At 56.4% G+C, this 12988-nt stretch overlaps 1 protein-coding gene across 1 annotated transcript; it reads right to left on the bottom strand.

The window, feature by feature from the left end:
* Positions 1-7271: 7271 nt before the first annotated feature.
* LOC311204260 (acrosin-like) lies at positions 7272-12747 on the bottom strand (the record flags this gene model as incomplete). The annotated part of the gene is made up of 7 exons (XM_084280707.1): positions 7272-7414; positions 7606-7678; positions 10453-10599; positions 10970-11115; positions 11396-11661; positions 11994-12191; positions 12644-12747. Coding segments are annotated over 7 exons (1077 nt in total), but the record flags the coding sequence as incomplete, so codon positions are not given.
* Positions 12748-12988: the final 241 nt, after the last annotated feature.

Genomic DNA, 12988 nt, shown 5'->3' with positions numbered 1-12988 from the left:
ACAGAGCAGGCCTCTGACGCTGCGTATCAGAGGCCATTGGCCCAGCAGCAGACAGCGGTGGTACCATGCTGCCCAGCCTGGACGCTGTCCCTCCTGCTTCCTCATGCCTTTTCTTCCCACATGCCCCGCAGGAGCTCCCGCACCCCAGTGAAGAATCGCACCAGTTTCTCAATGGGAAATGGGCAGGAGGTAGGCCCACCCGCTGGAGCTGGTGTTGGGGCTGGCTTCTGCCGTGGTCTTGAGGTGGTGAGGAAGTGACTCCACGCCTGTGCTGTTGGGGTACTCCTGAATGCTGAGCTGGCTCCCATCTGGACCAGGATCCATTCATAGAAGTGCTGGGTGGACGTGTAGATGCCAGGCCGCCTTGCTCTTGCACAGCCTGTGCCCCAGCTGGTCAATCCCACGAGCCAGAAGTACTCGGCGTTCTTGTCCTGGCAGACAAGGGGGCCACCACTGTCACCCTGAGGGGAAGGAGAGAGCATGAAGGTGGTGTTGGGTGGCCATTGTCAGCACTATGGCTAGCTCCTTCCCATGAGCCAGAGATCCCCCTCTTGCCTGTGAGGGGATTGACTCTCCCTCAGCTCCGCGCAGTGATGCTGGATGCACAGAAGACTCATCTGCCAGGACTGGGATGTGGGCCTACAGGCTATCAAGAGCCCTAGGTGGGCCAAGGTGGGGCACCGCACAAGGACATGCTCATGGGGAAGGAGAGGCAAGTCCCAGCAGTGCTGGGAAGGTGACTTGCCAGGCAAAGCCCATGCCAGCAGAACTTTGGGCTGTTGTGACAGGGCTGCTAGTGGTGCTGGGGACCGGTTTGTCGCAGACTCCTACCTGGCAGGTGTCGATGCCACCCTGGGGATAACCAGCACACAGGTTGTGGCTGTGGATGGCCCCTCGGTACCAATTGCTGCTGTTACACTGCTTGATGTCGATGAGGGAGACCTTGGCCTCCTGCAGCCTGTCGGTGGCTTCTGCAGCTGTGAGCAAAGAATGCAGCAGCTCATTCCTGGTTCTCCTCCCTGGTCTGGGTAAGCCCCTTGCCTAGGGCTTGGCTTGGCCTCCAGAATGCATTGTAGCAGTGTTTGCTTTGTGTCTTGCTTTGACTAATGGGTCAGGCCCGCCTCCTCTCTCTAGGCACACATCCCCGTGCAACCTGACTGTGTCGACATTTCGCCTCTGCTGCCTGAAAGCCCAGCCCGCCTCCCCACCACTGTTCCATGCTTGCTCTCAGGACACAAGGAGTGCTCAGGAACTCACATCTTGCAGTTGTGGAGCCCCAGCCGCTGACATAGCAGTTGGTCAGCTCTGAAACTCTCAGCGAGGCATCAGGCACACAGGCAAGCTGGATGTAGTCATTGCACTGGACAGGCTGGTCCAATTCCATAAGCGCGATGTCATTCTTCTGCGTGATGTTGCTGTAGTGCTCGTGAACAATCACCTGCATGATACCGCGCACTTGTGCCTCAGGACCCAGCCGCGTCAACTGCGTGGCACCGATGACCACACGCCACATGCTGACGTCCCTGGAAGGCAGACAGAGAGAGCACTCAGAGCCAGCGGAACTACGTGCTGTCACAGCCCAGCCGTTGTCTGCCACCTGCTCTTGACAAGGCAGAGAGGAAAGTGGTGCTACAGAGGGCCCAACCACCCTAGCACGCCTTGGGCACCAGGAACTTGGAGCTGGAGGCTGCTGGGAAGCAGTGGCGTGAGCCCACCTTTCTCCTGAGCTGGGCTGGGGAGAGTCCAGACAGTGGGTGTCCAGCGGGCAAATGGAACGGGATGGGGTGAGGGTAGCCTGAGGTGCTGTGGGCAGGGCAGCTGGGAGTGTTGTGTGCTGTTCCCTACTCCTCCTTACCAGACGTTGATGAAACAGTGGGCTGCTGTAAGGACCCACTGTGGGTGGATCAGGGAGCCTCCGCATACATGCCCTGTGCCCACCTTCCAGGGATTCTGGATGCTCACAATCCAGGGCCAGGCTCCCTTCTGGGCATCTCTGCCGCCCACAACACGCGACATGCCTGAGTTCCAGGCCATGGGCCGGTGCCCGCAGGTCCTGTAAGCAGAAGATCGTTACTGTCCTGCTCAATGACTTGCTGCTGTTCAGGCTGAAGGTCAGCCGTCTTCCCTCCCCGCAAGGTGCTGTATGGACAGGAGGGCCAGGGAACGCCATGGAGCGTGCACCCATCTGCCTCTGTTTTGGCTTTAGCCCCGTAGACAAGCGGTGCCAGCAGCCTGGGTGCTGGCAAAGATCCGAGGGCCCCACAGGGGGTTCAGGAAGCCGTGGCGTGGCCATGGGGGACAAGTGGAAACCCTCCAGTGAATCCCATAAGGCTTGCCCATGCTACCTTCAAGAGCCAAGGGCCACTTACCAGCAGGTATCCCATGTGCCCTGCACAGGCCGGCACAAGGACAGCAAAATGAGGAAGGAGAGCAGTTTCATGTCTGTCAGGAGGAGCAGCAGGAGAACGTGGGAGCTGCAAGAAGCAAGCAGAGCTTGTTACCCACAGCGCAGCAGCTGACAGAGTGCTCACAGTACTCCCGTTGCCTGGGGTGCCCTTGGCCACAGGGCTGATGTCACAGATCCACTGGTTCCAGGCGCTAGGCACAGCCTATGGGGCAAGGGGAGGGGCAGCATGAGGGCGTTCCAAGCTGAAGAGAGGACAGAAGTGGTGCTTGGACACCCCTGGGGTTACCCATAAAGATAAATTTTCATGGGGACAGAAATGTGTTTGGGTCGGTGCTTTGACACTCTTTAGTTTAGGGGTAAACGTACTGACCTGCTTTGCTAACAGCTCTGCTTTTGAAGAAGGGCGGAAGGAAGGACTGATAAGAAGCCTGCTCTGCTCCAAAGTGTCCTTGGAGAAGAGCTGAAAAGACTAATCACAGAATCATAGGGCTTGGAAGGGACATCAAGAGATCACCGGGTCCAATCCCCCTGCCAAAGCAGCTCCCCAGCTCATATTGCACGGAGAGGCATCCAGACGGGTCTGGAATATCTCCAGAGAAGGAGACTCCACCACCTCCCTGGGCAGCCTGTCCCAGGGCTCTGTCACCCTCACTGGGAAAAAGTTCTTCCACATGTTGGTGCGGAACTTCCCGTGCTCCAATTTGAAGCCATTGCCCCTTGTCCTAACCCCACAGACCACTGAAAAGGGGCTGGCTGATTCCCCCTGCATCCCCTGCTTCAGATAATGATAGACTTTATTTAGGTCCCCCCTTAGTCTTCTCTTCTCAAGGCTGAAGAGTCCCAACTTACTCAGCCTTCCCTCACAGGGGAGATGCTCCAGGCCCTTAATCATCTTCGTAGCCCTTCTTTGGACTCTCTCCAGGAGATCCCTGTGCTTTTTATACCAAGGAGCCCAGAACTGGACACAATACTCCAGGTGGGGCCTGACCAGGGCAGAGTAGAGGGGGAGGATCACCTCCTTTGACTGCTGGCTACACTCCTCCGGATGCACCTCAGGATCCCATTGGCTCTCTTAGCCACTGAGGCACACTGCTGGCTCATGGCCAACAGGTCGTCAACCAGGACCCCCAGGTCCTTCTCCACTGAGCTCTTCTCCAGCTCAAATCCTCCTTCCTACCCTTTTTAAAGACCGGAGTGACATTGGCCATCCTCCAGTCTTCAGGCACCTCTCCTGTTCTCCAAGACCTGTCAAAGATGATAGAGAGCGGCTCAGCAATCACTTCTGCCAGCTCCCTCAGGACACATGGATGCATCCCATCCGGGCCCATGGATTTATGTGCATTCATTCTTTTGAGACCCTCCTGGACCACCCCCACCTCAAACAGAGGGAAGCTCTTCATTTCCCAAACTCTATTACTTACTTCCAGTGCTGGGGGTCCCGAGGGGCCTTTGAAGTGAAGACAGCAAAGAAGGCATTCAGTATCTCCACCTTCTCAGCATTCCCCATAACCAGGACACCCTTCTCATTCAGCAGTAGACTCACATTATCCCTGGTCATCTTACTAGTCACATATCTAAAAAAAACCCTTTTTATTATCCTTTATGTCCCTTGCCAGTTTGATTTCCTGGTGGCCTTTAGCCTTCCTAGACGCATCCCTACAGGCCCTCACAACATTCCTATATTCTTTCCAGGTGCTCAGACCCTTTTTCCACAATTCATAGACCTTCTGCTTCCCTTGGAGGTTACTCATGAGCTCCCTGCTCATCCACACAGGTCTACTGCCATGCTTTCCTGATTTCTTGCTCAAAGGGATGTATCAAGAGGGATTATTCCCCCATCACCCTTAGCTCCGCCTCCGATGAGTCACCGCACCATGCGGTCAGGGGGTCTTGCTGTGGTGGGCGAGGGGGAAGTTGGGTGCCTCTCTCTCTCTACCTTTCTCCCTTCGCTTTTTTGACCCTCGTGGTTCTGTGCCCAGCCTTGCCGCCCTCAATGCGGTCTCCCACTCCAGAGCCCTTCTCCTCAGCGACTCAAGAGGAAACATCCTGCCGCTGCAGGTGCAACAGCTGGGGCACATCCAGAGATGCCTGAAGGCAACAGAAACTGGGCGGAAGGGACAGGTGGCAGGGGGAGATCACAACCACCCACCCAGCTCAAGGCCTGTGTAAACGCCCCAGTCCAGCACCTTCAAGCAGCATGCCTGCTAATTTGACTATGCTTGATGCGTTAATTACTCACCAATTAATGGAAATTTAGGCAGGCTTTTCTAATCCTGTCACAAGAGATACAGGTTGTAAATTCTGTGTGTAGGGGGCTAGTTTGGTGGAATTGCCACCTAGCACCCGTCTCTGTAGAGACATGGAAATAATCCTAAACCTCTGCTCTTCTTTCTCACCTCTGGGTGATGACAGGTTGCTCCAACCCACCATGGCTGCGAGCAACCTCCTCTCTGAGCTGACATGGTTGCAGGCCTTTTGAGTGACTCTTCCCCTTTGTGGCCTATGTGACTGTGGCTGGATTTTGGCTGCGAGGAACATGGAAGCACTTGCCCTTTCCCAGGAGACTTGTCCGAAGCTTGGTGAACAGTGAAAATGGGCAACTTTATTTCAAGAACTGGGCTGAAATCAGCAACTGTGTGAAAGCCTGAGGAATGTGGGCGAGACAGAGCAGGCCTCTGACGCTGCGTATCAGAGGCCATTGGCCCAGCAGCAGACAGCGGTGGTACCATGCTGCCCAGCCTGGACGCTGTCCCTCCTGCTTCCTCATGCCTTTTCTTCCCACATGCCCCGCAGGAGCTCCCGCACCCCAGTGAAGAATCGCACCAGTTTCTCAATGGGAAATGGGCAGGAGGTAGGCCCACCCGCTGGAGCTGGTGTTGGGGCTGGCTTCTGCCGTGGTCTTGAGGTGGTGAGGAAGTGACTCCACGCCTGTGCTGTTGGGGTACTCCTGAATGCTGAGCTGGCTCCCATCTGGACCAGGATCCATTCATAGAAGTGCTGGGTGGACGTGTAGATGCCAGGCCGCCTTGCTCTTGCACAGCCTGTGCCCCAGCTGGTCAATCCCACGAGCCAGAAGTACTCGGCGTTCTTGTCCTGGCAGACAAGGGGGCCACCACTGTCACCCTGAGGGGAAGGAGAGAGCATGAAGGTGGTGTTGGGTGGCCATTGTCAGCACTATGGCTAGCTCCTTCCCATGAGCCAGAGATCCCCCTCTTGCCTGTGAGGGGATTGACTCTCCCTCAGCTCCGCGCAGTGATGCTGGATGCACAGAAGACTCATCTGCCAGGACTGGGATGTGGGCCTACAGGCTATCAAGAGCCCTAGGTGGGCCAAGGTGGGGCACCGCACAAGGACATGCTCATGGGGAAGGAGAGGCAAGTCCCAGCAGTGCTGGGAAGGTGACTTGCCAGGCAAAGCCCATGCCAGCAGAACTTTGGGCTGTTGTGACAGGGCTGCTAGTGGTGCTGGGGACCGGTTTGTCGCAGACTCCTACCTGGCAGGTGTCGATGCCACCCTGGGGATAACCAGCACACAGGTTGTGGCTGTGGATGGCCCCTCGGTACCAATTGCTGCTGTTACACTGCTTGATGTCGATGAGGGAGACCTTGGCCTCCTGCAGCCTGTCGGTGGCTTCTGCAGCTGTGAGCAAAGAATGCAGCAGCTCATTCCTGGTTCTCCTCCCTGGTCTGGGTAAGCCCCTTGCCTAGGGCTTGGCTTGGCCTCCAGAATGCATTGTAGCAGTGTTTGCTTTGTGTCTTGCTTTGACTAATGGGTCAGGCCCGCCTCCTCTCTCTAGGCACACATCCCCGTGCAACCTGACTGTGTCGACATTTCGCCTCTGCTGCCTGAAAGCCCAGCCCGCCTCCCCACCACTGTTCCATGCTTGCTCTCAGGACACAAGGAGTGCTCAGGAACTCACATCTTGCAGTTGTGGAGCCCCAGCCGCTGACATAGCAGTTGGTCAGCTCTGAAACTCTCAGCGAGGCATCAGGCACACAGGCAAGCTGGATGTAGTCATTGCACTGGACAGGCTGGTCCAATTCCATAAGCGCGATGTCATTCTTCTGCGTGATGTTGCTGTAGTGCTCGTGAACAATCACCTGCATGATACCGCGCACTTGTGCCTCAGGACCCAGCCGCGTCAACTGCGTGGCACCGATGACCACACGCCACATGCTGACGTCCCTGGAAGGCAGACAGAGAGAGCACTCAGAGCCAGCGGAACTACGTGCTGTCACAGCCCAGCCGTTGTCTGCCACCTGCTCTTGACAAGGCAGAGAGGAAAGTGGTGCTACAGAGGGCCCAACCACCCTAGCACGCCTTGGGCACCAGGAACTTGGAGCTGGAGGCTGCTGGGAAGCAGTGGCGTGAGCCCACCTTTCTCCTGAGCTGGGCTGGGGAGAGTCCAGACAGTGGGTGTCCAGCGGGCAAATGGAACGGGATGGGGTGAGGGTAGCCTGAGGTGCTGTGGGCAGGGCAGCTGGGAGTGTTGTGTGCTGTTCCCTACTCCTCCTTACCAGACGTTGATGAAACAGTGGGCTGCTGTAAGGACCCACTGTGGGTGGATCAGGGAGCCTCCGCATACATGCCCTGTGCCCACCTTCCAGGGATTCTGGATGCTCACAATCCAGGGCCAGGCTCCCTTCTGGGCATCTCTGCCGCCCACAACACGCGACATGCCTGAGTTCCAGGCCATGGGCCGGTGCCCGCAGGTCCTGTAAGCAGAAGATCGTTACTGTCCTGCTCAATGACTTGCTGCTGTTCAGGCTGAAGGTCAGCCGTCTTCCCTCCCCGCAAGGTGCTGTATGGACAGGAGGGCCAGGGAACGCCATGGAGCGTGCACCCATCTGCCTCTGTTTTGGCTTTAGCCCCGTAGACAAGCGGTGCCAGCAGCCTGGGTGCTGGCAAAGATCCGAGGGCCCCACAGGGGGTTCAGGAAGCCGTGGCGTGGCCATGGGGGACAAGTGGAAACCCTCCAGTGAATCCCATAAGGCTTGCCCATGCTACCTTCAAGAGCCAAGGGCCACTTACCAGCAGGTATCCCATGTGCCCTGCACAGGCCGGCACAAGGACAGCAAAATGAGGAAGGAGAGCAGTTTCATGTCTGTCAGGAGGAGCAGCAGGAGAACGTGGGAGCTGCAAGAAGCAAGCAGAGCTTGTTACCCACAGCGCAGCAGCTGACAGAGTGCTCACAGTACTCCCGTTGCCTGGGGTGCCCTTGGCCACAGGGCTGATGTCACAGATCCACTGGTTCCAGGCGCTAGGCACAGCCTATGGGGCAAGGGGAGGGGCAGCATGAGGGCGTTCCAAGCTGAAGAGAGGACAGAAGTGGTGCTTGGACACCCCTGGGGTTACCCATAAAGATAAATTTTCATGGGGACAGAAATGTGTTTGGGTCGGTGCTTTGACACTCTTTAGTTTAGGGGTAAACGTACTGACCTGCTTTGCTAACAGCTCTGCTTTTGAAGAAGGGCGGAAGGAAGGACTGATAAGAAGCCTGCTCTGCTCCAAAGTGTCCTTGGAGAAGAGCTGAAAAGACTAATCACAGAATCATAGGGCTTGGAAGGGACATCAAGAGATCACCGGGTCCAATCCCCCTGCCAAAGCAGCTCCCCAGCTCATATTGCACGGAGAGGCATCCAGACGGGTCTGGAATATCTCCAGAGAAGGAGACTCCACCACCTCCCTGGGCAGCCTGTCCCAGGGCTCTGTCACCCTCACTGGGAAAAAGTTCTTCCACATGTTGGTGCGGAACTTCCCGTGCTCCAATTTGAAGCCATTGCCCCTTGTCCTAACCCCACAGACCACTGAAAAGGGGCTGGCTGATTCCCCCTGCATCCCCTGCTTCAGATAATGATAGACTTTATTTAGGTCCCCCCTTAGTCTTCTCTTCTCAAGGCTGAAGAGTCCCAACTTACTCAGCCTTCCCTCACAGGGGAGATGCTCCAGGCCCTTAATCATCTTCGTAGCCCTTCTTTGGACTCTCTCCAGGAGATCCCTGTGCTTTTTATACCAAGGAGCCCAGAACTGGACACAATACTCCAGGTGGGGCCTGACCAGGGCAGAGTAGAGGGGGAGGATCACCTCCTTTGACTGCTGGCTACACTCCTCCGGATGCACCTCAGGATCCCATTGGCTCTCTTAGCCACTGAGGCACACTGCTGGCTCATGGCCAACAGGTCGTCAACCAGGACCCCCAGGTCCTTCTCCACTGAGCTCTTCTCCAGCTCAAATCCTCCTTCCTACCCTTTTTAAAGACCGGAGTGACATTGGCCATCCTCCAGTCTTCAGGCACCTCTCCTGTTCTCCAAGACCTGTCAAAGATGATAGAGAGCGGCTCAGCAATCACTTCTGCCAGCTCCCTCAGGACACATGGATGCATCCCATCCGGGCCCATGGATTTATGTGCATTCATTCTTTTGAGACCCTCCTGGACCACCCCCACCTCAAACAGAGGGAAGCTCTTCATTTCCCAAACTCTATTACTTACTTCCAGTGCTGGGGGTCCCGAGGGGCCTTTGAAGTGAAGACAGCAAAGAAGGCATTCAGTATCTCCACCTTCTCAGCATTCCCCATAACCAGGACACCCTTCTCATTCAGCAGTAGACTCACATTATCCCTGGTCATCTTACTAGTCACATATCTAAAAAAAACCCTTTTTATTATCCTTTATGTCCCTTGCCAGTTTGATTTCCTGGTGGCCTTTAGCCTTCCTAGACGCATCCCTACAGGCCCTCACAACATTCCTATATTCTTTCCAGGTGCTCAGACCCTTTTTCCACAATTCATAGACCTTCTGCTTCCCTTGGAGGTTACTCATGAGCTCCCTGCTCATCCACACAGGTCTACTGCCATGCTTTCCTGATTTCTTGCTCAAAGGGATGTATCAAGAGGGATTATTCCCCCATCACCCTTAGCTCCGCCTCCGATGAGTCACCGCACCATGCGGTCAGGGGGTCTTGCTGTGGTGGGCGAGGGGGAAGTTGGGTGCCTCTCTCTCTCTACCTTTCTCCCTTCGCTTTTTTGACCCTCGTGGTTCTGTGCCCAGCCTTGCCGCCCTCAATGCGGTCTCCCACTCCAGAGCCCTTCTCCTCAGCGACTCAAGAGGAAACATCCTGCCGCTGCAGGTGCAACAGCTGGGGCACATCCAGAGATGCCTGAAGGCAACAGAAACTGGGCGGAAGGGACAGGTGGCAGGGGGAGATCACAACCACCCACCCAGCTCAAGGCCTGTGTAAACGCCCCAGTCCAGCACCTTCAAGCAGCATGCCTGCTAATTTGACTATGCTTGATGCGTTAATTACTCACCAATTAATGGAAATTTAGGCAGGCTTTTCTAATCCTGTCACAAGAGATACAGGTTGTAAATTCTGTGTGTAGGGGGCTAGTTTGGTGGAATTGCCACCTAGCACCCGTCTCTGTAGAGACATGGAAATAATCCTAAACCTCTGCTCTTCTTTCTCACCTCTGGGTGATGACAGGTTGCTCCAACCCACCATGGCTGCGAGCAACCTCCTCTCTGAGCTGACATGGTTGCAGGCCTTTTGAGTGACTCTTCCCCTTTGTGGCCTATGTGACTGTGGCTGGATTTTGGCTGCGAGGAACATGGAAGCACTTGCCCTTTCCCAGGAGACTTGTCCGAAGCTTGGTGAACAGTGAAAATGGGCAACTTTATTTCAAGAACTGGGCTGAAATCAGCAACTGTGTGAAAGCCTGAGGAATGTGGGCGAGACAGAGCAGGCCTCTGACGCTGCGTATCAGAGGCCATTGGCCCAGCAGCAGACAGCGGTGGTACCATGCTGCCCAGCCTGGACGCTGTCCCTCCTGCTTCCTCATGCCTTTTCTTCCCACATGCCCCGCAGGAGCTCCCGCACCCCAGTGAAGAATCGCACCAGTTTCTCAATGGGAAATGGGCAGGAGGTAGGCCCACCCGCTGGAGCTGGTGTTGGGGCTGGCTTCTGCCGTGGTCTTGAGGTGGTGAGGAAGTGACTCCACGCCTGTGCTGTTGGGGTACTCCTGAATGCTGAGCTGGCTCCCATCTGGACCAGGATCCATTCATAGAAGTGCTGGGTGGACGTGTAGATGCCAGGCCGCCTTGCTCTTGCACAGCCTGTGCCCCAGCTGGTCAATCCCACGAGCCAGAAGTACTCGGCGTTCTTGTCCTGGCAGACAAGGGGGCCACCACTGTCACCCTGAGGGGAAGGAGAGAGCATGAAGGTGGTGTTGGGTGGCCATTGTCAGCACTATGGCTAGCTCCTTCCCATGAGCCAGAGATCCCCCTCTTGCCTGTGAGGGGATTGACTCTCCCTCAGCTCCGCGCAGTGATGCTGGATGCACAGAAGACTCATCTGCCAGGACTGGGATGTGGGCCTACAGGCTATCAAGAGCCCTAGGTGGGCCAAGGTGGGGCACCGCACAAGGACATGCTCATGGGGAAGGAGAGGCAAGTCCCAGCAGTGCTGGGAAGGTGACTTGCCAGGCAAAGCCCATGCCAGCAGAACTTTGGGCTGTTGTGACAGGGCTGCTAGTGGTGCTGGGGACCGGTTTGTCGCAGACTCCTACCTGGCAGGTGTCGATGCCACCCTGGGGATAACCAGCACACAGGTTGTGGCTGTGGATGGCCCCTCGGTACCAATTGCTGCTGTTACACTGCTTGATGTCGATGAGGGAGACCTTGGCCTCCTGCAGCCTGTCGGTGGCTTCTGCAGCTGTGAGCAAAGAATGCAGCAGCTCATTCCTGGTTCTCCTCCCTGGTCTGGGTAAGCCCCTTGCCTAGGGCTTGGCTTGGCCTCCAGAATGCATTGTAGCAGTGTTTGCTTTGTGTCTTGCTTTGACTAATGGGTCAGGCCCGCCTCCTCTCTCTAGGCACACATCCCCGTGCAACCTGACTGTGTCGACATTTCGCCTCTGCTGCCTGAAAGCCCAGCCCGCCTCCCCACCACTGTTCCATGCTTGCTCTCAGGACACAAGGAGTGCTCAGGAACTCACATCTTGCAGTTGTGGAGCCCCAGCCGCTGACATAGCAGTTGGTCAGCTCTGAAACTCTCAGCGAGGCATCAGGCACACAGGCAAGCTGGATGTAGTCATTGCACTGGACAGGCTGGTCCAATTCCATAAGCGCGATGTCATTCTTCTGCGTGATGTTGCTGTAGTGCTCGTGAACAATCACCTGCATGATACCGCGCACTTGTGCCTCAGGACCCAGCCGCGTCAACTGCGTGGCACCGATGACCACACGCCACATGCTGACGTCCCTGGAAGGCAGACAGAGAGAGCACTCAGAGCCAGCGGAACTACGTGCTGTCACAGCCCAGCCGTTGTCTGCCACCTGCTCTTGACAAGGCAGAGAGGAAAGTGGTGCTACAGAGGGCCCAACCACCCTAGCACGCCTTGGGCACCAGGAACTTGGAGCTGGAGGCTGCTGGGAAGCAGTGGCGTGAGCCCACCTTTCTCCTGAGCTGGGCTGGGGAGAGTCCAGACAGTGGGTGTCCAGCGGGCAAATGGAACGGGATGGGGTGAGGGTAGCCTGAGGTGCTGTGGGCAGGGCAGCTGGGAGTGTTGTGTGCTGTTCCCTACTCCTCCTTACCAGACGTTGATGAAACAGTGGGCTGCTGTAAGGACCCACTGTGGGTGGATCAGGGAGCCTCCGCATACATGCCCTGTGCCCACCTTCCAGGGATTCTGGATGCTCACAATCCAGGGCCAGGCTCCCTTCTGGGCATCTCTGCCGCCCACAACACGCGACATGCCTGAGTTCCAGGCCATGGGCCGGTGCCCGCAGGTCCTGTAAGCAGAAGATCGTTACTGTCCTGCTCAATGACTTGCTGCTGTTCAGGCTGAAGGTCAGCCGTCTTCCCTCCCCGCAAGGTGCTGTATGGACAGGAGGGCCAGGGAACGCCATGGAGCGTGCACCCATCTGCCTCTGTTTTGGCTTTAGCCCCGTAGACAAGCGGTGCCAGCAGCCTGGGTGCTGGCAAAGATCCGAGGGCCCCACAGGGGGTTCAGGAAGCCGTGGCGTGGCCATGGGGGACAAGTGGAAACCCTCCAGTGAATCCCATAAGGCTTGCCCATGCTACCTTCAAGAGCCAAGGGCCACTTACCAGCAGGTATCCCATGTGCCCTGCACAGGCCGGCACAAGGACAGCAAAATGAGGAAGGAGAGCAGTTTCATGTCTGTCAGGAGGAGCAGCAGGAGAACGTGGGAGCTGCAAGAAGCAAGCAGAGCTTGTTACCCACAGCGCAGCAGCTGACAGAGTGCTCACAGTACTCCCGTTGCCTGGGGTGCCCTTGGCCACAGGGCTGATGTCACAGATCCACTGGTTCCAGGCGCTAGGCACAGCCTATGGGGCAAGGGGAGGGGCAGCATGAGGGCGTTCCAAGCTGAAGAGAGGACAGAAGTGGTGCTTGGACACCCCTGGGGTTACCCATAAAGATAAATTTTCATGGGGACAGAAATGTGTTTGGGTCGGTGCTTTGACACTCTTTAGTTTAGGGGTAAACGTACTGACCTGCTTTGCTAACAGCTCTGCTTTTGAAGAAGGGCGGAAGGAAGGACTGATAAGAAGCCTGCTCTGCTCCAAA

The sequence above is a fragment of the Gallinula chloropus genome, assembly GCF_964237585.1.
Source record: "Gallinula chloropus genome assembly, contig: HAP1_SCAFFOLD_474, whole genome shotgun sequence".
Lineage (NCBI taxonomy): Eukaryota > Metazoa > Chordata > Aves > Gruiformes > Rallidae > Gallinula > Gallinula chloropus.
This window is presented reverse-complemented; position numbering and strand designations above follow the sequence as displayed.